The sequence below is a fragment of the Neopsephotus bourkii genome, unplaced genomic scaffold, assembly GCF_033783945.1.
Source record: "Neopsephotus bourkii isolate Nb327-2 ecotype Australia unplaced genomic scaffold, CSIRO-AGI_Nbou_v1 NB_1508, whole genome shotgun sequence".
NCBI lineage: Eukaryota > Metazoa > Chordata > Aves > Psittaciformes > Psittacidae > Neopsephotus > Neopsephotus bourkii.
This window is the reverse complement of record NW_026901984.1, coordinates 3,665,622-3,690,883: the sequence shown is the minus strand read 5'-3', so window position 1 is coordinate 3,690,883 and position 25,262 is coordinate 3,665,622. Positions and strand designations below refer to the sequence as shown.

The 25,262-nt window shown below is 40.3% G+C and overlaps 1 protein-coding gene across 13 annotated transcripts in view; it reads left to right on the top strand.

Moving 5' to 3' along the window:
* The window catches only part of IKZF1 (IKAROS family zinc finger 1), a 65,016-nt gene that overhangs the window by 27,119 nt on the left and 12,635 nt on the right, over positions 1-25,262 (top strand). For 7 of the 13 annotated variants that reach the window (XM_061369632.1, XM_061369631.1, XM_061369633.1 and 4 more), the window contains exons 4-6: positions 16,538-16,597; positions 18,715-18,975; positions 24,673-24,840. In XM_061369632.1, the coding sequence (XP_061225616.1) occupies positions 16,538-16,597; positions 18,715-18,975; positions 24,673-24,840 (489 nt within the window). The remainder of the gene's footprint in view (positions 1-16,537; positions 16,598-18,714; positions 18,976-24,672; positions 24,841-25,262) is intronic. The other 6 variants (XM_061369639.1, XM_061369636.1, XM_061369635.1 and 3 more) reach the window with 2 other exon arrangements.

The window sequence follows — 25,262 nt, the reverse complement described above, 5'->3', positions numbered from 1 at the left end:
GATTTAGCCCTCAGTATTAAGGAGACAGTGCAAAAATATTTTTCATTTCTAAAACTTTTTGTAATTCATTTCTGCTCCTTAATACTCTCTTTGAAGTTTGAACTGGCAATGTATTTTCCAGCCAAGAGGAGCCATTTATGCCATGTTCTCTCTTTCATGTGTAAATGCACATACATACACCCATGTACATACAAAGATATGCCTGTTGGCACACATAAAATTGTATGCCTGCAAAATCAAATTCCTCTCTGTGTATGTCTGTGTAAAAAACCTTAAAACCCAGCACATGTATGGAAAAGAGCATTTCTATTGAAAGTTGAGCTCTTCTCTCTTTTAAGAAAGACCTTTCAAGTATACACTCTGCAAAATAAACTTATGTCTTGTAGACTTTTTTTTCAAACCTAAAAGAGGAAAAGGTTAGTTCCTGCTAATTTGTCTGTATCCCTGTAAGAAACCTAAGTGTAAATTCCATTTGGGAAGTGGGCAGCAGCTGAGAAAGATCTGCTTGTACCCATTGTGGTTTTTGCAGTCTGCGTAGAGCTGCTGGGCTGAGGCTGCTGTGAAGGCAGATGGGGTCATGGTACTAGAAGGACCACAAGGAGCTCATGAAGATAGGGGTTGCTGAGGAAAGGAGAGAGAGACCTGCACCCCCTCTCAATCCTTCCTGCTGGTGTTTGTCATCTGAAACAGTGCCCTGGAAAGACACTTTTGCCTACTGCTGCTGGCTCTGCAGTGAAGGGTTTCATGGGCTCTTGGATCCTCCCCTACAGTTCATAACTGCTGTTCCTTCCAGCATTCAGATGTTTCATTTGCTTAATTTTTTACAGTGTTATTCACGTAAAGCCTGTAATGGAGAGTGAGAGTTACACTGATGAAGTGGTTTTTTCCAAAACATTCTTTTACAGTCCTGTACCAAATTTAGGACTTCATAGTGGAGCTTTGGAGGACATCTAGTCCTCACAGCAGAATGATAGATGGCTGACCTATTGAAATAACCTAATGAAATATAATATCTTGCATCTCTCACTTGAGATACAAGTTTCCACTAAAAACAGTTGCATCTCTAACTCAATAACTATCTTAGAGATGTTTTGGTAGGTGAGTGAACAAGTACAAAAACATGATTACAAGAATCACTTTTACCCTGAACCCTTCTACTCTCTCATCCTGGAAAGTGAGAATGATATTCAGGGAATCTTCTTATGTGTATCTTGGGGAGCTACAGCTGGGTGTGAAATATATCCCCTCACAAAGGCCAGGCTAGTTGAGGAAAATGCAGTCCCAAACCTTTGTGTGCTAAGTAGGACTGGTCTTTTCTGTGCAATGGTGGTGTTTTCCCCCATCTTTTTTACCCTTAGTAAGACAGAGCACAAATAGCTTTATTAGTTGTATACTTCCTGAGAACACAGTGATCCACACATTCTGGGCTGCGGGTTGTGTTTTTCACGTTCAGGCATATGATGGGAGTTCATCAGATAGCAATGGGGAGCTCTAGCAAATAGCACATTTGCATCAGCAGAAACAAATTTCACAAGACTTGCTGGGAAGGGTTTGCTGCAGCGTGCCACAGTCCTGCACTACCAACAGCCACTGCACATTCATTTGATAAAAAAGATGACAACAGAGAATGAAACTTTCAACGTTCCGTTCTACAAACACTTGAGAAGCACGTTACCCCAAAGGAGTGAGCCTATGGCTGACATGGTGCCTTTCAGGTAAAGGAATTTGAAGCTGTGGATGAGCCATGCTTCATTTGTCCTGGTGGTAAGGAGAGCTCTCAGCACTGCACTGATGCAAGTGACAGTCCTGGTATCTAGCAGTTTCCAAAAGTCCAAAGGCCTGTCAACAGGATACTGGGATCACTGAGATTTGAAAGCCTTATGTGCTCAGAAATGTTCAGATAGCACAATGTTGTCATCTTGTGTTGTACAAGGCAGAAACAACTTTCCTTGAGAAGCTGTCCTTCAAATGAAGAAAGCATCATTTGCCAGTCCGATATCTTTGCCTCTGGTTGTTGACCAGTTTACCAGGTAAAGATTAATTTTTCTGAAGACAAAATCTGCACATTTACTGCAGCCTCTGACAAACCTGACTGGCCATTACCTTGTTCAGCCTGTATAGCTCAAACTGCATTACTGGATATATGTGTTCCTAAGTGGTGGAGTTAGCAGGATTTCATTTCCCTTCTTGAGCTCACTATACTACACAGTGCAGCATGGCCACAGCACAGATAGCAAAGTTTACTTTGGCTAATAATAAATAGCAACTTCTGTAGAGTTGCTTTGCATTTTAATGGGGAAGATTTTTTACACTTTCCATTTGCCTCACTTTTAGACCAGCCACACTGTCTGGGTGTTAGTATGAAATTTCAGTGCTTTATGAATCCTGGACTGGGTAGTACTGATGCACTCTCTCTGGCTTGGTAGGGACAAGGAGTTGCAACTTGGTAGTTCATGGGAAAGTAGAAGGATTTCTAATGTGTAAAAGCATATTAGGGCATATATCTGGGTATTTCTACATTTAGAATCCTTTGCATTTGGGAAAAAATGCAATGCAATGTTTGTTGCTTTTCAATATTTGAAAAGCATTTTAAATATAATCTGGGCAGATGCTTTAAAAAGAGACAAAAGGATTCCTCCAAATAAAAGGCACTTACATCGTCTAGGACACACGACTAGGAGCAAAGAGGAAGTCTGACAGAAACTTTGCCTGCTAGACACTTTCAAATATTCCATAAATGCTGAAATGGCAGGAAATGCCAATGCTGATAGCCTGAACAGATCACCAACCCTTATGGGAGGCCAAGTTTTGATCATTCTCTGGATGCGTGGCACCGGTTTCATAGCACAGATCTTGTTTTAGTCGCATATAATTGCTTGTGCATATTAGCTCTTACTATTTATCTAACACTGGGAAGGGGATTGAATTAAGCTTTGGATGTTTCTACTGCCATTTCTCTCAAATGATGTTTTTATGTATGTTTTTATGTATGTTTTTATGTATGAATATATGTTGTGGCACAGGGTTCCAGGAAAAGGAACAGAGCTCTCTTGCTCTAGAAACTGCAAACACCAACAGCATGTACCAAAGTGTTTACAATCTAATTAAGGTTATATGTGACTGATTAATTAAGCCTTAAAAGTCCTAGCCAAAGTAAGTGTGACGGAGGATACAATGAGATGTAATCAGTTGTGCTGCAGAATCTATAAATAGTATTCTGAAGTCCAGAGAGCAAAGTTTTCTAATAGCAGCAGCAAAGTAGTCTTCTGTGTTCTTCCAGGGTGCAGTGGGATTGGTTTAGTTCAAAGTTCAAAACTTTGTTTTAAACAATGTGTCTCTTTAGCTTGAAGAAAGAGATCAAAAAAATATAAAACAAGTATATAAATTTATATTTAATATATAAATATATATATATCATATATATATAAATATAAATAATTGAAGGATTTGATGATGGTACATGAAGGAATAAAATAAGTATTGGCAGTGAATGATTAGATCATTTGGGGCACCAGGAAATAATTAATTTCCTGACTTCTAATTAGTCTAGATCTTAGTACAGAGGAGCAATCCACTGTATTGCTTGGACTTTTGGAAAAAGGGGAGAGCCGATTTCCAGCTCCACGCCTGATATGTGCCAGCAGGAGTCCTGGATCGTGTCAGTGCAATGAGTGTAATTACAGCTTAGTGCTGGTGTGACAGAGCACTTTATGAGGCTGGTGCTAGGAGAGTGGGCAGGTGAGGATAAAGTTGGGATATAAACCCAAATTTCAGGGGGTCACATCCATACTCTTGTCCAGGCTTTTCTCTTTGCTGAGATGTTTCTGAAGGTCCTTTGCATTACAGAAAAATTTGGTTTTGGAGTGAGCTTTCACACCTCATAACTGAACATGTAAGTGCTGTGAATCTGAACTGGAGATGACACAGTTTTCAGAATTAAGTCATTTCCTACAGAAAGGTACAGGCTGAGCCCCTCTCTTGTTTCCTTTCTCAGACCACTGAGAACTTCTCCTGTGTTGGCTACAGTGTGGCAGGAAATTAAAATCTGTTTGGATGTTTTAAACAGCTTATGCTTTATTTTCTTGAGGTATTTGCCTTTAGGATTTTTGCATCTGTATTGAAAGAGTGGTAGCACGGGAAATGGCTATATGGGGGAAAACATCATTTCTCTCCCACTTCTGCATCATTAGTCTGTGGAAGAAAAAGCTTACTTTTTTACCTTGAACAAAAGAGAGCTGGCCAAGGGCTCCAAGCATTTGATATGTGGTATTTTATGGATGTAACCAAGATTTATTAGGCTGGACAATAATTCTACCTTTGTATAATTCTGTAGGACATATCACAGATAAGGGCAGCAATTTCACAAGTATCTAAGTGATGCAGCCTCCCAAGCTATGATTGCTGCCTGCTCCATGGTCCCTAGTCATCTTCTGTGGAACTATGGGCTACATTCCAGGAGGGTGACCAGTGCAACGGTCAGAATCTGGCCTCATGTGTTAGGACCCTTGAGACGCTTGTACCCAGTTGTAGGAATCACTCTAGACAGCAACATAGCTTTTCAGTTTCCCTGTTAAAAAAAAAAAAAAAAAAAAAAAAGAAGTCTTATCCCCATTAAAAAAGAATTGAAAAATGTGCACATAGGGAAGTAAAGGCACATGATGGATTAAGTCCCTTTCCCATAGCCACACAGGAAGTCTGTGGCTCAGCTAGGAGTTGAACCTAGCTTTCCACTATCTCAATCCAGTGTCCTGTCCCTCTCTGAGGCCATAAAATTTTGTTGTTATTGAATTCCCTACAGGCTGAAGCAGAAGGCTACTGCTTGTGAAGAAGATCATTGTTAAAAGATATTATCTGTAATGGGTGAGAAACCGAGAATAGTTCTGGACAAAGTGTTGCCCATTTCTATTGCTATTTAATGTTCTCTTTTTTTCCAAGTTTACATCAGCATGAAAATCCCCTTGTGGTATTGCTCCTTAACCAAACAAACTACTCATGCCTTTCCTTATGGCTCCAATTGCAGTACAGGACAATGCTTAGCTATTTCCAGCTGTCCTGGTTTAACAATAAGTGACATTATGACTGGCTTGACAGGAAAATGATCATGTTTCTGCCTCTTTTGCTTGACATGCCTCATCCAAATCAAATAGAAAAATTATGTCCATTTTCCGTGGAAAGCATTCATACCTAAGTTTTCTGTTACAATACTCACTTGATTTGACATAGCATTGTTTCTGGAACCACTGCATTACTGTTTTTTGTCTTTGCAAATGCTGAACTAAATCAAGAGGGACTTCACTGAAGTTTAAAACAGACTAGAACTAGTAAAGCCAGAAGGCAGGTCTTGTCTCTCAAACCCAAAAGATTCATCAGCCCTTCCCTGTAATAGGCAGGACATAGGCAAAACCTTCACAATGGTTATAGTCCATCTCACATACATCTACAAGGTATTACACAGCTTGGTCACACTACCTTCCATAGAAAAATAATACCGTGTGTAAACTATGCCACTGTGAAGTAGAGGTATCAGTGCTGTAGCTGCAGGGAAGTGGAAGAGCAGTCACAGGTGCAGGATGGGACATGTAGTCCAAGTCTACAACAGTTATAACATCTAAGGGACTGTTGCCGTTTGCAAGAGGAAACTGCTAATCCTTCCTATGCAGGTATAGTCATCTCCTCTGGGTCCCACACATCCCAAAATGTGGGACAGAGGAGAGACATTAACTTTAGCTGAAGAAGTGAACACTGATCAAGTGGCCCAGAAGATATTTCCTAATTCACAGATAAATGGTAGGGAAAATAGCTGAATCTCTTGATATTCTCTGTGCAAGAGTGTTTCAAAGAAAATGAAGCCTCACTAGTTCCCACTTCATATCACCTTCTGACAACCTCCTTTGTGGGGGAATAGCCCCAAATGGTTTTAAAGGAGCTCTTCCAACAGGGTAGCTTTCATGTGGTGATGAACAAATAACTATACCACAGTACACCTTTGTGTAATGCTCTTCATTTACATGCGGAATTTCACCACTATCTTCCTGAGAAACTGCGAAATTCAGTTAGCCATCAGATAAGATAAAGACTGGAGTTTGACTCGAAAGAGATGCATAACCATCAGAATTGAGATATTCATAGAGGGTCATTTCTCAAGTTTTTATTTTCTACGCAGGCTTTTATCAGACAAATTCTTGCTGAAAAGTCAGAAAAATCGGACAGTGTAAAAATCTGGGTCCTGCACTGTTCTTAAAGGCGTTTATCTTCTGCTTTGTATCTCTTTTGCCTGCAAATGGAGAAGAGAAAATTCTTCATGTGAATCTCAAACACTTTCTGCTCTGGCCAAGTTTCGTTCTGAACAAGCAGGACAGAATGGTACATGATCTCAGTGGAAGGACTTCCTAAGCTGTCTCTTCCATCCGCTGGCAGCCAGGCAGAATTGCCAGTTAGGCAATCCCTACTCTGCTTTAGCCAATTTCCTTCTGTACTCTTCCATCATTGTTCTCTGTGGCTGCCTTCAGCAACTAAGACCATTGGCTAATCAACCCTTCTCACCCTGTGGCTAGGCATTTTGAGGCCTTTTCTTCATGTTTGGTTTCCCTCTTTTCTACCTGGGAGTGATTTGAGGAGTTTCTCCTCTTGGTTGATATGGAGACAAGGGAGAGGGAGGGAAGGCTGGTTCAAGTTTGGTTAAATCCATCAGCACACAGAGCAGCACAGTTGGCAGGTGGGAAGAGGAATATAGGTCAAGCAGGTGAAAGTCAGAGAGGACTGCTGCAGAGGCAGAAAAGGCTAAGCATATATATTTTTTGTTTGTTTAAATTTAGTTTTTCTTCTGCTAAGCCACCAAGTATGATTCCTGGTCTGTGCTTCCCTTTCTGTCACTTCTCCATAATTCTTAGCATTTCAGTTGGGCTGCTGTCTCTTGGCTGCTTCCTCTTTTCCTGCTTTCCTATATTTCATTATTTGCCCTTCTTCCTCTTCAAGCACTTTTACAACAGAGTGAGGAGGATGTGGAAACTAGTTACAATATGACACACAAACTGCAGTGTCACAACTGCAGCTCTTTGGTTTCACCTCCAGGACTGTGGAGAAGCAGGGCAGAGTGGAGAAGAAGGGCTGGGAGGCTGAGGGAAAGAAGGGAGAGATTTACAAACAAGGAAGCGAAATGACAGAAAGTCACAAGGTTTCCAGCTCGGGAACTTGGGATACTCATTTAACATAATCCCAAACTGAATCATCACTGTGTCCTTGAATGCAAAGGAGAGATGCCAGTCTGTGCCAGTCTAAGGGTCTTCCACAGTTCTGCTGCCACAGAGAAGATACAGCTCCCTCTACAAGATATACTAGACTAAACAAGATACACTACAAGGTATGAGCTAGGCATACACGGTGCACAGCTTGCAGCATCACCTTTTCAAAAACAGAAAAAAGAATAAAACAATAAAAACTCAAAGGAAAAATCATTCTTAGTGCCATGTCTGTTTAAACTTTTGGAAGATGCCATGGATGAAAATGAGGACATGCTGTAGCTTTCTTGAGATATCAGGCAGCTGGGAAAACTCACTCCCATGGACTTTGCACCAACTGTTTCCTAGGGCACCCATTAATTAGAGGTGTTATTTCCCTTCCCTTCTTTTCTTCTTTTTTTTTTTTTCTTGGTTTTTCTTTTTTTTTCTTTTTCTTCTTTTCTTCGTTCCCCTGGGTTCTCATAGAAGCCTTTCAACTCAGTTGGTTTAAATATACATCACAGCAACCGGTATAGGACTTGCTCCAAACTTCTAGACCATGACAGATGCTAAGGAGATAAACAACTGTGGGTTGGGAGGAAATGGGTAATATGTCCAGACTGCTCTGTATGTTTGTGGAAGGAGTTAGAGGAACAGTAGATAGAGGTTTCCTGTTAAGCTGGACAAGGGGGAAGCTGTGATGTTTCTCAGCTATGGCTGTAACTGGACTCAAGTTCAACAGCATTTTCGGTGTGGATTTGGTGCTTCTCCACACTCCATGAAAAGCTCAGGTTGCCTTAAAAATCTGAATACCACTAAAAGTCAAGGAGACGTAAATTCCCAAACTGTTTAGATACTTCAAAATTGCTCTTCGCTGACATACAGTTTCTTGCAATCTGTGGGGTATTGCAGCAGAACAAGGGTTTGATAGTCTTCCCCTGCTGCAGATTGGAAAGCTCTGAGCTTTGAGCTTTGAAATCAGAATATGCTAATCTATGTCTTTTTTGTTAACTGCTTCTCCACTGATCAACTTACAGGTTATAGCAAAAAGAGCTTGTAAGGAGATAACAAATGCCTGCCTGCACATGCATACTAAACAGAGGATGGTTCTGATCTTCAGAGGTGACTGGATGCCCAGAATTCAGATATGGAGCTTGAGAGAGTGGTCTGATTTCTCAGCGGTCAGGCTGATCTCTTTTCTGACAATCTAGTTTGTTTAATGTCTGAAGCTGGAGAGCCCCAAATGTCAGTTGCTTTTGTTAAAATCTTTTAATCTTTCATTGATAGGCAAATGTTAAAATAATTGGTAGGCATACTGAAGTAAGTGGAAAGGGTTAGAGAAATTCAAGCAGTATTTGGATGCTGGTTAAATCGTATTAGATTATTCTGTTCTTATTCGGTAATTTGAGCCAGAAATGAAGAATTTGATGGAATGATTTCTGTAGCCTGCATTATGTAGGTTTCTCTTGTTCATAATAGTCAGTTCTTGGCTACTTATCATGATTTAGTCTATAGGGCTGCTCCTGGAAACCGTTTAATTCAACTGCTATTATTTTGAAAGCATTTTCCCTTGAAGCTCTGCCAGCAACATGTTGGCTTGGGTGCGTTGTTGATCTATCCATGTTAAGAAAACGGTTGTCCTTTGATGTAAGATAGTGATACTCAGTATGGTGGTTGTGACTGAAGATTGTGATCTTGACTGTGTTTCCAGTGAGTTTCAAATGTCGGATTACTTGTTCAAGAGAGCAGTAAAATAATTTTAAGCCACCCTCTTACATTCACCAGCCTTAAAAGCATTGAAGATTTCTTCAAATTTTGAGGAAGCTGCACCTGAGTGGATGACATACTGGCCTTTCTCTAGAGGTATGATGATACCTGCACCAGAAACCCAGCTAAACCTCAACTTTGAGGTCGCTTCTGGGCACGGCTCCTTTATGATTTTGGAGATACCCTTCAAGACAGGAATAGGGACTCCTAAATTCAGTAGTTTCAAATCATATCTGAGGTGTGTTTGCAGAGCTAGGAAGCTCTAGCTTCCTCATGTAATATCTTTCACATATAGAAAACTCTTTATCCTGAACTTGTGTCATATTTTTCTCCACATCTGTCTGAGAAGCTGTTTGGGTTTTTGTTTTTTTTTACAATCTCTCCTTCTTATTGAGCCAGGTGCTGCAGAAAACTGATGAAATCTAGGTTTTTCTCTTCACATTGCGGTCAAAAATCCAAGGAAACAGTATACAACTTTGTAATTGCTGGATGCCTCATGGAAGAGGCATCCTGTGTCAGGGATGACTACTCACAGTGCTAATGTGGTTAAAGATGGATTCTATTCAGGAAAGGGAAGAAGGGCTTCTTTTTTCTGAGGTGGACTGAGTTTGAAGACTTTCAGAATGATCGAGATCTCCAAGTGTTTGAGAGTCTTCCAGCACCATTTGGGGTTTCTTGCTGTTTCAACACAGAGGACTGATTGGCTGAGGGGTACTCTGGTTCCTCTAGCAAAGCATTAGCTGCAATATGTGGTGAGAAGGAACTAATTTTGTCCTGACATTTTTCTCCTCATGAACTATCTGGTATGTCCACATTCAGACAATTTCTTTAGGATTTGTGTAGAACAATTTGTGCCTCTTCCCCAGAACAAGTAGGTTAGGACTTCCTTTCACTGGACTGCAATCAAGTAAACAACAGTTTACATTGCAAAACTTTCTGGCAGTATTTCTACAGCCCAAATAGAAAAACTTCAATAGCATGGAATTAATACTTCTAGAAGAATAATTGAGCACTCAGAATTAACAGATCTAAAGCAGGGTACCTCAGGATTGCCTTCTTTGCACAGTACTAAGAAAGGTCATCTACTTCATCACTCATAAAGCAATAACTACATTTGATATGCTTTAGTCTAAAATAAACTTTCAGTATCCCTGGGTTTGGTTTTTTCCCTGTCTGGTGAGGGGGACACAGATGCTGTTGCTCTGCAAATTTGTTTCCTGAGTAGGCAAGATAGTAAAATTGTCATAAAGTATTCCCTCAAGTTTTGAAATGGCTAAGATCCTCCCCATTTCGTTATCTGACCTCTTCTTGAAAGAGGAGACTGACAATGCACAGCCTTGGCACAGCACCCATAGGCATCTCCCCAAACCTAAACACAGCTGTTTAGTCTAATTTTAGATTCACTGACCCTTTGACAACTGGGGAACTAAGGACATTTGTGTAAAATAGTGCTCAAAACGTCATTAAACAGTCCCTGATGAAAGTCCCCATGTCTGTCTCACTGACAATGAAGGCACAGCACATTGAGTGTTCACATGGGTGGACTTGCAAGGGCCTGATCCTCAGACAGGGTAGTTCTGTGCCACTTCAGGGACAAAATTAAAGATGTTCAAGCAGCTCACTGAGCTGGAGCAGGAAGAGGGGAAGGTTTGCAAGAGCTAACTTTGGATTCGGGGCAAGGGAAATTTAGGTGATCTGAAGCAAAATACAAAACAGCTCATCTTCCTGCCTGTCCCAGTGTCCCCCCCCTCCCCTGCACTGGCTATATGGCAAACCTAGGAGCTGTCCTCCCCTTCCTACCACAGACCCTAAGACACTTCACTGCTCCCAAGTAGTAGCTTTCTTCTGTGGGGTAATAACTGCTGTCTTCAGCTAGTACAGTTCTGACCAATACCCTCTATATGAGTTCAGATTTTACAATCTGAAAGCCTTAGTCAAACAGGCTTAGAATTCCCTCTCTACTACAGTAGAGAGATGAACTACAGTTCACATCTTTTGTGCATAACTGATCATCTTAACTTTATAGCTGTGCTTCACTCATATTTCTGCACTTGCTAAGCACTTTCCTTTGGCTGGGAATCCCCACAGTATCCTTCAGTTTTGCAGCAGGGTAAGGAAAAGTCCAGCCATGACAGCATTGCTTCATGTAAGAACTTTCCCATTTGTGAGGAGTTTTTTGGTCTTCCTGTTAAATCTCAACATAGTCATTTCTCTTCTCCAAAACGCTAACCTTTGCAGGTGCACATTCTTTTGTGTTGTCCCAGGCTGACATGTGCAATTGCCATTAGCTAAAATTTTGATGCCTTAGTTAAGGGTGGGTTAACACCCATGAATGTCACCAAAGCACGCTCTGTGGAAGGATTAGAGAAGGGGGATGCTTTATAAATGTTATAGTATAGCTGAAGCTGTTCTTCTGTTAGGTAACTGTTGTTGTGTGAGAAAGAACATAAGTCACGTTTGTGCCTACAGCTGGAGAACACAGATTCACAGGTGCTCGGTTCAGCATGTAGCATGTGTATCCACACATATATCTGTGTGAGCTGAGAATGATTTCATATATAGTACTGTTTTTATCTCACTGTTTTGTATTGTTACTTGAGGTTACTTTGCTTTTTAAAAATTTCTTGCTAAATGCCCTTTTGCTACTTCCTCACTTGTTTAATGCCCACATAAAAAAACCATCTAATGGAAACAGAAGAGACAAAGACACTGAGGATGAGAAGCTCAGTTATTGCCATCATTTGTCAGCAAAGCTTTCTCTCCAGTTTGAAAATATTCCCAGCTTACTTCTCAAAACAGAAAAGTGTCAATAAAGTCTGTTACTGGCAAGCCTGCAGCAGTTCCCTTAGCTTCTCTACCATGCAGCCAGCAAAGACACAGAGCACTTTGTATAGAGGAAGCATGGGTTACACATACGTGTGGAACTTGAGAAATAGGTTTAGCATGGCTTTTCTTGACAATGCTCTTTCTCTTGCCTTTAAAACTTGACGTTAGTCATAACTCAGATTATAAACATCAAGCAGCCAGGTAGTTTACAGTCCTTTGAAAAAAAATCATCTTAAACCCAGTGCAAAATGTACCAGTAAATAGCGCAACAAAGAAAGACAGTAAATATGAGCTAGATCAGCCTTTTGGCTTGGTTACAGATCATTTCCTGCTGAAACACAAATTCAGAAAGATTCATGAAAAGCACTTAGCTTCAAGTGTGCAAGGGTCTTTGACCTGCCTGTTTTTACTGGTGCATTAGAGGATTCCCATAGGTAACTAACAGGATGTTAATGGGAGTCTGCACCACGGAGCAAATGCTACTGTTTGTACCTAGAGAGGACATACTTTGTTGGTTGCTTTGTTAACTTGTTTGCATTCCCTACGGTTTGATCTCCCTGCAGCCCCCAGAAAACCATGCTGATGTATTTTGCACAGCTCTGCCCCTTGCCCCTGAAGCCGAGTTGTGCATGCGGACGGGTGCTGGCACTGGCACACCGGGCGCCTCCTGCATACCAGCTTGGCGCTGCCCCAGGCAGCAGGGCACCCAGCAGTGGGAGGAAATGGCAGTCGCGGGTGACGACCTGGGTGGAGCTCCTCACAGCGCTTGTCCCGTGGGAGATAGCTTATCTGAGGACGCCTGTGTTTCTGGAATAATATACATTTGATTGAAAGCCAAAATGAGAGTAGGGAAGAAATTGGCTGCCCAGGGCTGATTGGCACTTGGAGTCAAAGGAGGCGGCACGGACCCCACAGCAGGGATCTCCTTATCCGTCGGCACCAGTCTGCTCCTCTTGCAGGTGTGCCCCCACAGTTCTTGCTACTACTCTTCTTTCTGTTATTTTTGTTTCCCTTCAAAAAGCCAGCTGAGAGCCTCTTGTTAAGGAGCTTTCATTTTTATCTGTTGCCCGCTCTCCACCATGTTGCAGCTCATGGTAAATACTGCAGTTCTCTCAAGCAAAACTGTAAAGTGACGGTGCCACTTCACTGGGCTGCCTTGGCATCCTCAGCCATCTACTTCCTGCTGTGCTAGTGGTCTCTGTCCTGCAATCCAGTGAGTGCTGGGTCCTGTCAGAACAGAAGCCCTACCAAACAGCTTGCTCAACATGGTCTGCATACAGCCCCTTTCATTTATTGATGTGTTTCCTTTCCTCCATAGCACTTAAGTTGCATTGTAGGCTCTTTTTAGGCAGTTCTGAGCTGCCTCTAATTTTAAGCTTTTTTTGCACATGCAGACACCGCAGATGCTTGGTTAACTGGTCAATGCAGTGCTATATGTAGAAAGGAGAGGGCAAAACTGTTGTTTTTAAGCACAGTTAGATGCATCTGCTTTTTCTATGGCTTAGTTTGCATCACTTGCACCTATATTATGTCTCCTAAATTTTACTGAAGAAGGGCTGAAGCGATTGCATAACTAATTATGGTTTCTCTGCCCAGAACTTTGTTGGCCTTTTACATCCACGTGGTTCTTCATGTCACTTCAGAAGCTCTTAAGGGATATATGCTATTAATGGAAACATAATTTAAGTTAAAGCATTAGTCTTTGTTGTTGTCAAGCCTACCCAGTAAATACTAACTCCTTAAATATTCTGTCAACAAAATACTTGCTTATTTCTGAGAATGGCACCCTCTATACACAGTGCTCTTATGTGGTAAGAACACAGCTGATGACACAGTAAACAACTATGATGTAAAAAGGAAAGTGGGAAAGTGGATTTCAGGTCATAAAAAAGTGCTAGAGTTTGGTACTGTAACAAAACAGAATAGATGTTATGTCTTACATCAGAAATAACAGAATTGATGGCAATATTCTGTTTTCTGGAGTTTGCACCTTGTAAAGAGGAAGAGATTCTGGCTGCTTTTGTTGACACTTATTGACATGCTGAGGTGATTTAGTTTGGCCTGATAGAGTTTTCTGCATCTTATTCTGCCTTTTTGCAACATTTTCTCTAATTTGTAGTGTTAAGAGTTTTCTCCTCCACACCACAACAGTGCTTATGCACTGTCAAATCAACCAGTACTGTTGCAAATTCATCTGTCTGCTGCTTGAATAGTTATGATGCCTTCATACAAAACTCTTGTTGGACTTTAAAGCTACCATTTAGACATCAACTAATATCAGTAAAACACTTCTGACTTGTCTTGGAATAACAACAGCAGCAAAATTCCCACTGGAGAATAATACAACTTGGGAGGTGAATGCCCCCTTCCAAATGGGATTTTGTCCATTTAAACCTGTACCAGTGACAAAGTCTCCCAAAGCCAAAACGATTTTACATCTGAGTTGAAGTCCCATAACTGTAAGAGATGGTAAACTGGCAATGGATTTAAAACAAACTACTGATTCTTCATTTGCCTTTTTTTCCAGCTGCCTGTTTCTTTGCCCTTTAAAAGCCATCATCCACATCCTGTTTTCCAGGAGGTCCATTTGGTTTCTCCTTTCTCCCCACTACCAGCTCTTTTACTTATTGCAAAATGCCTCCCTTCCCTCTCCGCATTGCTCAACACTTTCTAGGGAAGTCTCCTCTCCCTCCATCCTGCCTTCCCGACTGTCCCAGGCTGAATCTCTTGCTGAGCCAGCTACACTGCTCTTCAGTGATAGATCATATCTCCCCTTTCCCCTTTGACATGACAATTTTTTTTCTTTTTCTAAAGTTCTGCACAAAGCACCTTTAACCATAGAATATAGAACAGTCTTTGTAACATTATTTTCAAATGCTCTTCATAAAACCCTGACTGAAGCTTCCAGTAGACCTCAGAGAGTAGGACAGACTCACCCAGTGCCCTGCTTTTGGGTAACTTTTCCACACTCTGAATAGGTAAAAAGAGAGCAGGGGAAAGCTGTCAGTTCAATGACACTGGTGCACGCCACACTGCTTGCACAAATAAAAGGGTTTGTATTAAACTCCCCTGAATTTCACTAATATGTACAAAGAGAGTAAAATACAGAGTCTTTTAAGATCATCTCCAACCAAATTGAATTGATTAATGAGTAATTTCTTAATGGTTTTACAAGAGCCAGTGAGAAATTATTAATTGTCATAGAGCTAATATCTGCATGTATGTGTATGGATGTGCACACAAATTATTCCTACAAACACTGTATCAAGTAACTGTTTGAGAAACCTGTATAAATGCTGAGTATTTTTTTGATCAGTGCATCTGGAAAGCCTGTTTCTCAGGTGTTTGTCACATCATCAGTGCTCCAAGAGTGATTTTCCCCTCTATAGCAAGGGACGGACAGGAACCTCTCTCACAAAAGAAATAGAAAACACTGTTGATTTTATTCTCAATCTAAGTCCACAAAAAGAAAATAAAAAAAAAAAAAAAAGAGAGAGAGAAAAATGTAGCGCCTGCCTTCCCATTCTTCATTCAGATTTAGTAGAAGTCCTTAGTGTTTCTACTGGAGTGATGTCTTTTCCCGTTGTTTTTCCTGCACCAGTGGGGATTTTTTCACTAGTTTTCATCTGGAAAACACGTTTGCAAAAAGTGCTGAAGACCATGAAGAGATTTTATTTGTTAATTAGACCTATAAAATCACCATGAGGACCCAGGGTGAGGCAGGTGGCCCCACCATCCATCAGCTTTCACTGGCAAAGCGAGCTCCACACGTGAACACAGTCCCTGCCATAAGCTGCACCGCTGAATGGATGACCTTGTAAGGGCATCCTGAATGCTTGGCTTCATCTGTGTGTGTACGTTCATTGAGCAGCACAGCTATGGCAGTCCAGGAGCATAGCTGCAGACAGATTTAGTGGAGATTGACTGAATCAATATCCCTATCATTGTTCATGTCAAGGAGTGAACTCCATCATTACTTGTATCAGTGTGCCCCATGGCATGTTAATTTGCACATGGCTACTCATAATATGTAGCGTATAGCGTGTCTGTGCAGCTACTTTTGTGTAGGTACATTATGAGGACAAACCTTAGAAATGCAAACAAAAAATATGGCAATATATACAACAGTATATATACATATTTAAAATTGAACACCCTCTTCTTCCGTTTCATAAGACCAGCCAGCATGAGCAGAAAACAATGCAATTTCACTCTTTATAAGTGCAGTGACTAGAAACGAGGATGTAGAAAGAAGAGATCTCTGGCACACAAAGCAGCATGTTGGCAAAAAATAAATCCTGAGAGGAAGCTTGCATTGCAGGGGCCTGCAGTTTCCCTGGAGTGAGGAGAAGGCTGTGTTAGGTGCTCCGCTCCTGTTGACCCTTTCGAGACACTTCAGCAAAAGTTCCTCTTGACTTCAGCAGGAGTTAACCTGTGAGGGGAATACCCAAGAGAGGTTACGAATTTAGGAAACATGATAAAACCTGTTGGATGCTTTGGAAGTAAAGGGCATTTTTACAAATGGGAGTCATTCTGAGCAGGTCAGGATTCCCCTGCCAACTGTCCTGCTGTTGTTCCTGCTTCATCCTAAACTGCTTGTGTTGCTTCTATGATGATAGCTCTGTTTTTCTCCTAGGTATTTCTCTTATAGCAATAATGCCATCTTCTTTTACATTTGCTGATAGCAGTACCACAAACCAGCATCCTGTTTGCCTTCTTTATTGCAGCTGTATACGGGGCAGAAGGCTTTAGGGACTTTCATGCAATAATTCCCAAATCTTTTTCCCGTAAGTATATTGCAAACTCAGCTCACTACAGAGCATTTCTGCCTAGTTCTGACTTCTATAATTTTTGTTTGTGTCATTTCACTTCTCAGTAATGTACTGCATGCGCTACCTTTTTTTTTTTTTTGTAAATTTGTCTGCACACAGTACCAAAGAAAGAGCTTCAGCAGTCTGATTTCTTTGTTTCCTTCATATGTATTATTTCAATTTAATACAAAGCCTACTTTAAAAGCCACATTCTCCAGATCCCTGGCAGGCAAGGAGTCTGTAATTGTTTTGTATAAATATATTTACATTCAGATTATTATTATAATTAAAATTAAAACAATGGGGTGTGACTTATGTAAAATCTGTCATGTGCTCAAGCCAAACCATTGTATTGCCTCCATTCACCATGGTGAAAACAGCAGTACGGGGTTGTAGTCCATTAAATTTGCAGAATAGTGTAGGTCACTTCTGTTTAGCCAGTCATGCCCCCTTTGTAAAACACTGTTTGGTCACTGATTTTTATTTTTTTCCCCACAGCTCTAAACTACTCCTCTCTTTAGGGCATACATTTTAAAGGAAAATCTGATGTTTATGATGTGCACTTATTCTGTCTTGCATATGATTTCTGTTAAAAATGCGGTATTTGAAAAACCTTTAAAATGCTGCTTAGATTGGTAGACTTCACAGAATGTGTCCAGTTAGGCAGTGTTAAGAAATGTGAACACCTTTGCACTCATCCTGTTTCCCAGTAGGATTTTGAGTCTGACACTTTTGTCAGTCACATCCATGCAATCCTCCTGGGACATATAGGAGGTTGTAGGATGTAACAGAGAATAGTTTGTTAAACCTTTCATTTTCAAATGAATGTCAAGGTTTTTCACATCTTGAGGTCCATAACTTAGTTATGTCATTGGTACACCACTACTTATCAAAAAGGCTACCATGAAACTACTATTCCACAAAAGGAAAAGCCGTGATCTTTTTTGGGTGAAACAGACCTCTCATGAACTCACCTAGGCACTAAAGTAAATGCTCTCCTTTTTTGGATGGGGTGAAGGAAGAGGTTTTTTACAGAAAGGAAACTAAGATTTGGGGCAGTGAAATTAAGAGCTAATTTTCACCCCAATGTGTAACAATAGAAAAGATGAAAATAACTATAAAGATTTATTCTACACAAAACATCATACAGTCCTGTGGAAAGACGAGCAATGAATACTGGTGTTAACTGATCTGATTCTTGGCCCTTTTCCATAACACTTAAGTTTGCTGTGATCGTATCAGACCAAATTTACTAATTTACACTATCAGATGTAGTGAAGCTATTTCAAATTTATACCTGAATTCTTCTAACTTCAAGCACTTGTCACCTATGGGGTTATAACACAAATGACTTATCCAATAGAGTCAAAACAGTTCTCTCACCCACCTTTGTTGATTTGACTGGTTTTTTTACTAGTAGCTCACGGCTGTAGAGATGCTCTTCTCTCAGAGATCCTAATCCTGCTGTTCTAAAACCACAATTATCACTCCTATAATTTCTTGTAATGCTAGTTCCTGCTCTTAAATTCTTCATTCCATCCTTCCCCACCCTGGTTTCATGATCAGTGCTTGTACTCTTCACTTTCCCATTGTCCTTGTTTACCCCATAGAACTGCAAGCCAAATATTTGGGTTCAGTACAACCCTCGGGATCTTCCTGCCAAGTGGAGAATGTTGCATTTTCAGTTAATTTTCATCCATTTTCTTTGATGAGTTACTTACTTTCACAATTGTTTTGGACAAATCCATGTAAATTGGATTCATTTAAAGTTCAATTCCAATTATTCTGAATTGTCAAAGTGAACATTACAAATGCAAATCTCTCAAAGTGATCTAAGAACAGACTTGTAATATTGCTTGGGTTCTCAGTTCCCTGGATGCCTTGTGTTTGTCTCACTGATATTCACTGTTCATTTCTTCATGTGTTACAAAGTCATCATATTGCCCATGGAAATGTAGTCGTGTTTGTAGCTTTTGTTATTTAGGTATATTGTACATGCTATTTGCAAGTTACCTCCTTTGATGTGATTGTTTCTTTGCCACCATAGGTATTCTGTGACAAAACTGAGTGGCATCCTCTATTGTTTTTTTCAGCTGGTAATATTAAAATAGAGACTCAGAGTGATGAAGAGAATGGGCGTGCCTGTGAAATGAATGGGGAAGAATGTGCGGAGGATTTACGAATGCTTGATACCTCTGGAGAGAAAATGAATGGCTCACACAATGGCCCAGGCAGCAAGGCTATGTCAGGAGTTGGAGGCATTCGACTTCCTAACGGAAAGCTAAAATGTGATATCTGTGGGATAATTTGCATCGGTCCCAATGTGCTCATGGTTCACAAACGAAGCCACACTGGTAAGGCCTGCCATAGTTTTTCCTTTAGTTGGCAAGAACTGGCCATATTTTAGGAACTAAGGTTTATTTTCTGTATCATGCACATGTTCCATCTTGCAAGATAATGTAGCATTGGTGGGCATTTGAAGCTCAGTTATTTTGTTATATCATTTTGGACAGCACGGGAATTGAAATTTCTTTTTGACGGAATTACATCTGTTGGGCTAGAAATTGTATGTTTGGTTTGAAGCTACATGGAAAATCAATTTTTTTTTTTTTTATTTCTAAGATATTTTAAAGAATTGCTGAAAAAAAACTCATTTGTGGCTAACTCTGAAATTGATCCAGTTCTTATGTTTCCAACAATGCAACAAAACTCATTATGGATCAGTGATTATGAACTGGAAAAATAAATGTTAAGGGAACTATACTGACAGTAAAAAAAGAGTTAACTTTATGACAAATGTTTCATGAAGTAAAACCAAGTACTGCCACTGGTCAAATCTGGACTAAAGGGTTTCTTTCCACTGGGACACTAAAAGAGACATGTAAAAATGATGTTCTCCATATGGATGGCTTTTCATTATCAATTCTTTAAATCTTGTTGCCATAATTTTCTAATTCTAACTAGTCCTAAAGAATGCAAAAAAGGAAGAGGCTGATACAAATTGAAGAAGTAAAGATGAGGGTAAGTCTCATCTTACATGATATAAGCTGTCTGAAAATCAGGCTTCTGATATAAAATCTAAGGTCATTTGTAGTCAGAGGAGAACTGAACTGTACTGTTATGTTACACAAGTTACTTTGAATATAAATAAGCAAAGTATTTGGCATTTTTCATGAATATTCAAATGAAAGGGAATTTAAAAATATTTTTAAGGTGAGAATAACGTGTCAAATGGATAGATTCCACTGAAATAGTCCAGCTAGTGAACACAAAAATACTTTTCTTCCCCTGCATCCCCACAGTCGTGCTTAACTGATTTCCCCAGAATGACTAAGGAATGAGATTAGAAGGTTGTTTTCAGAGTAATGGAGAGGATCCACAAAAAGACCCTGAGTGTTGTCCGCCCCCTTCAGTACTGTCTGCTGTAACTGTGGCTGTTCAAGCTCTGAAAGGGTGTGATGTGTTAGTGTAATATGGGTTAGTCATGCTCAGAAGCCATGCTGGTGATAGCAATGGTGTTACATTCCCTACTTCAAAGTACTCTTCAATTTAATATGATAAATCCCTCTGTCAGGGAAGAGCAGATAATTATCTTTATTGGAAAAGCCACATCTAGTTCTCAGAAGAGAGGCTGCAGCCTAATTCCTAGATATAATAAAGTGCTTGTTGGTCTATCATTTCCTTTTTTTTTTTTTTTTAATTTAATGTTAATATGATCCTTTAAAAGTTTATAAATGCATATGGAAAATGACTTGGACATGAGGCCTTTTAAACAGACCCATAGGCTTGATGAGGATGCTGTAGTAGTTGAAATAAAATGTTGTAACTTAAAATGCATTTAGAGGTAGAAGTTTTTGTGCTTGTTTAAGAAGCCTATTGTTTAATTAAAAGTATGATGTTGCATTTGGAGGAGCTGTTTTGAGTCCCTGTGGATCAAAGGCAGTGTTTGCACTAGGGCTGAATGGCCATTGTGGGGCATACCTTATTTTAGGGAAGCAGCGACCAGAACTGCCTTTGCTTCTAGTGCACTGACTGGTACCTGGCATGCTGAGTTTCTGGAGGATGAGCTGGTCTGCCTGTCCCCCATGACAGCATCACCAGGGGCCACCTCACTGGTTTCCCTGGCATAGACCTCCAGATGCCCAAACACCCTACCTGGCAGACGGGCTCATATGCCTGCCAAGGATGCTCAGGATGCTACCACACAAGACCTGCCTCTCTAAGAATTCTCCACCCATTGCAGAGCCCTCCCCTTGCCAATGGGACCTTCTTTTTAATCAAGGAACATTGTTAAAGCCTATAATGGAAGCACCCTATGAGATGCATTTTGCTCAGCAGGATCCCCTTCTTTTACACTCAATAAAACTAAAGTGTGTGAAGTTGCACCCCAGAGTCCTTCCATGGAAAGAAAGACTTTGCTTTCCCTCCAGCCTTGTCATCGGCTGCTCTCCTGAGCAGCCTCTTCGGCATTTTTTCAGGGCCTGGCAAGGGAGTGCAGGCTCAGAGCTGATCGTTTAAATTAAAGGGATGTCATGGGGAAACTGTGGTGACTGCTTTTCCTTTCAGCTGCACTGTGAAAATTAAAGTAGATATGGGATATACTATTACAGACATTCAACTGACTATGCCAAAGCCCATTTCAATACATGCCTGGTGAAGGAATAAGCCTCACAAATGAATTACTTTGCTGCTAATTCATGTAAAACCTGCATATGCAGTGAGGCTTCCTTAAATAAATATTTGATAAGTGAACAAAACTCTAGCATGCTAAAGTGCCAAAATAAAGTGACTTCCTGACCTGATAAAAAGCATAATTACTTTAAATGAATACACCTGCCAAGTGCAGATATGCAGAGCAGCACCTGATATTTCTGTCCCCTCCTGTCTGCTAGCAGCTGTGCAGCACTGACTGCTTCCTAGCACCTTACCTGTTGCTCCCATCTGTGAAGCAAATCCCACTCACAGATGCCCAACTCTTCTCACTCTCCTTCCCTGAAGCTTTCAGTACATTGATTTTCTCTGGCTTGCTGCTATCGTGCTTGGTGTTTAGCAAAAAGACGATCTAGAAAGGACAGAGAAATCCCCTTCTGCCCCTTGGTGCTGAGACCTCAGGATATTGATTCAGGCTTCACTTGCTCATTGTGCACATATGTATGTGCATGGAGTGCTTATGTATATGTGCATATATGTGTGTGTGTGCGTAGGTATATATAGTCCCTCCTTACATGTACATGTCTTTAACTGAAGTAAGTCACCAACTAGTTCACTTATGTCTTGTTAGATGGGTCTGAATGTCTCCAGTTTATTTAGAAAACTAATGCCCAAACAAAACAAAACAAAGAGAAAAGAGTTATGCGTGTCTCTGAGTTTTGAATGATTTTGTCATTATATTGTTTAATAAATAATAAATAATAATAAATAATAAATACTTCAATTAAGAGGATCAATATTCTTCACTGAATAAGTAGCCCAGGGCCCATGCTGCCACTAAGGCTTGCAAATCACTCTAATGGTGGTTGATTCAGTTCAAGGCTCCCATTACAATTTTTGGTTCTTGACCTGTATTAGTCCATAGGTACTCAACATCTGGTGAAATTGGCCCAGGATAGACATGTGATGCTCAGAACTGGCAACAAAATAGCACGCAAAGCTGACTGTTTAAATAAAAGATGCGTAAAATTTTTTCTTCCCATACTTCCCATTTTGGGAGAATAGTGCCACAACCAATAATTTTCCACCAGTGACCATCTCCATCCTAGTAGGGCTAGGAGCTTTCCTGGTCTCACAAGCCAGGCTTTTCCCACCTGGGTAGATGCAGCATGGACAACCAAGGGCCAGTCAAGCTACACATAGTTTCAGGATCTTGCAGTGTTGGTGTCATTTTCCTTGCACAGCAATGTATGTGCAGATTCTCTTACATTTGATCCATTACAGAACTGTATGTTCTGTAGAAATATTTGAAATGCAGCAGCCTCATTTGAAATGCTCCGTCCGCCTGTCTTCTCCCCACAGTGCAAGATTTCACCCTGTAATAGTGAAAGCTGTAGGCTGGAGATAGATTTCAGTGTTACTTTGCTTTACATTTCATTCCTGGAGTACTTCTACAATCCTTGTTTTCTCCTTGTATGTTCGTCTGAGTAAAAATAACAGAAAAGAATGCTCAAAAAGCTCCTTAGTAAGGATTAACCATTTCTTCTGAATTTGTGTCCCCCATAACAAACTGACTTCTTCAGTACTGTTTCAGTCCATTTCTGAAAAATACCTTCCACACTGAGTAACTGGCTCAAAGAATAAGCAGTAAAGCAGACAATCTCTTGCCCATTTTCTTTTTTCCCCTCAAAACTACTGTGCATGGCTTATGAAGTACACTGCAAAATCTATAAGGCTCATTCTGGCATTTCTGTGGGCCACCCCAGGTGAACCAGTTGCAGATACAGTTTAGGTGAATACAGCTACTTGATGGACAAAGAAAGTGAGCTCATTTGGCTTGACAGGGGCTATGCTGACCTGCTTGCAGCTATTTGACCAATGGTAATATCTTTTTATAAAGCAGATTACTTTTATTGTTTGCTGAACATACCAGCCCTGATGGTTGAGTTTACAGATTTTTGGGTTATTACTGTGCTGATGTCTAATTGAATTTCAGCTGTTCTACTGCATTACCCAAAAGTCAGAAATTATCATGCTGCATATATATCATGTATGGACATGCAAGCTGATCCTAGGTGTGCAAAATAATACATGATAGTTAAGTGAGAGAGGGAAAGAAACTGTTTAACTTGTATTTATTTTTATATATATTTTAACTTCAGCACTAAAATTTTAAATTCAATATTACTGTTATATAAAGAAAATCAAAACTAAGAATAGGTCATCTCTGGGCTATTTCTAATACCAACAATGTGTCATAATTACTAGAGCAGATTACATTTATGCCTGAAAGAAACAGAGTTCAGCAAATGAGTTTCAAAGGCTAATTTGACTTAGTCGAGGGCTACAGAAAAACGGGCATGCAGGACCAGTTCCTGCTGATATAATACTCTTATATATATTTTTTCCTTTACTCCTACATGGTACAACTGGAAACATATTTTATTTCCTGCTGACTTAAGAAAAGGCTTCAAATGTCTTAAATTTAAAAAAACAGCTAAGTGAATAAATGAACATAGTGATTTTAAACAGCATTAAAAAGCAAGCAACTGCCATACTAGTTTTTGCAAAGGCTAGTTGATTCGCTTCCTTAATAGCAGGCACCAGTTTAGACAAATCAAGACTGTGTCTCCACGTTTTATCCCATGTCCATTCAAACTATAGACCAACAGAGGCCATTTGTGCAGCTCCTCTGCTCATACCTGTCCTAGAAGGGTTGGGACTTCAGCATGGAAGTACAGAGCTTCTTTTGCACTGTCTTAACTTATGTGATTTTACTCTCTCTCTTTCTCTGTCTCCTTCCTGATTTGGCTGCTTAGGGACAGACAGGTAATGGAGAAGAAATTGAAAGGGAAAATACAGGGAAAATGTAAATGAAAAGAAGTTATTATAACTGTTATAATGAAGTGCCTTTCATTTAAATATAAGAATGTAACGCTGAAATGAACTTGTGATCCTGAAATGCATTTTTAATGAGTTTCCTTTTTATTTTGCTGCTTCAGTGGCATATTTTAAAGACCCTTTGAAAAAAGCCACATTAAAAACCCCACCAAATGCCACAACATGCAAAATTGGATATTGGTTTATTCCAAAACTGCTGATCAGGAAGAGTGGCTCTTCAACACAAAATGTTGCAGTCACTTTATTTAAATGAGTTTGAATTTGCATTGTGATGTGCCATTCTGATTTAGAAAAAAAAAATTAGATTTTCAGATCAAATTGACCCAGCCAGTGAAGCATTAAGAAACTGGCAGGTTTAGTCTGAAAGCCTCATGTTATATCAAACCTGCAGCCGGTGGAAGTCACAGAGCAGCAGTAAGAAAACAACTTTCTCACTGAAATCTTTCTCTTGTTACTGCTAAGATTTTTTGTTCTCACATATTTTATCCTTTTCCCTCTAGGAGAACGCCCTTTCCAGTGCAATCAGTGCGGAGCCTCCTTTACGCAGAAGGGCAACCTTCTGCGCCACATAAAGTTGCATTCTGGTGAAAAGCCCTTTAAGTGTCACCTGTGTAACTATGCCTGCCGTCGCAGGGATGCCCTTACAGGACACCTGAGGACTCACTCGGGTAAGTGAAGGTGTAGGATCATCCGGGGCACTCATCACTTTACCCATTGGGAAGACGGAGGCGTTTGTGACCCCCAAGACTGAAAGGTCTTCTCACCCTGGGGAGGCCAGTAGCCCCATGTTGGGGTTAACCAAGTTGTGAGCTGGCCACGGTGTTTTAGCAGCAAAGAAATGACTAAACACATCTCATTCTCATGGTCATGTTTCTTTTCCCATACTTCTTAGCTGATTAAAAGTTTCTGTATTTGGGTTTCATCTTACAAGCCTCATGTGAGTAATCCATTTCATGGAACTACGAACATGAATTAAAACTGGTGGACTGGTTTAGGGTTTGGGTGGCATTTATCAGCATATAGAGATAATGTAAGTTCTAAACAGAGTAGGTTTCAAGTCACAAAGTCTCAAAAACCTCCAGTCTGGTAG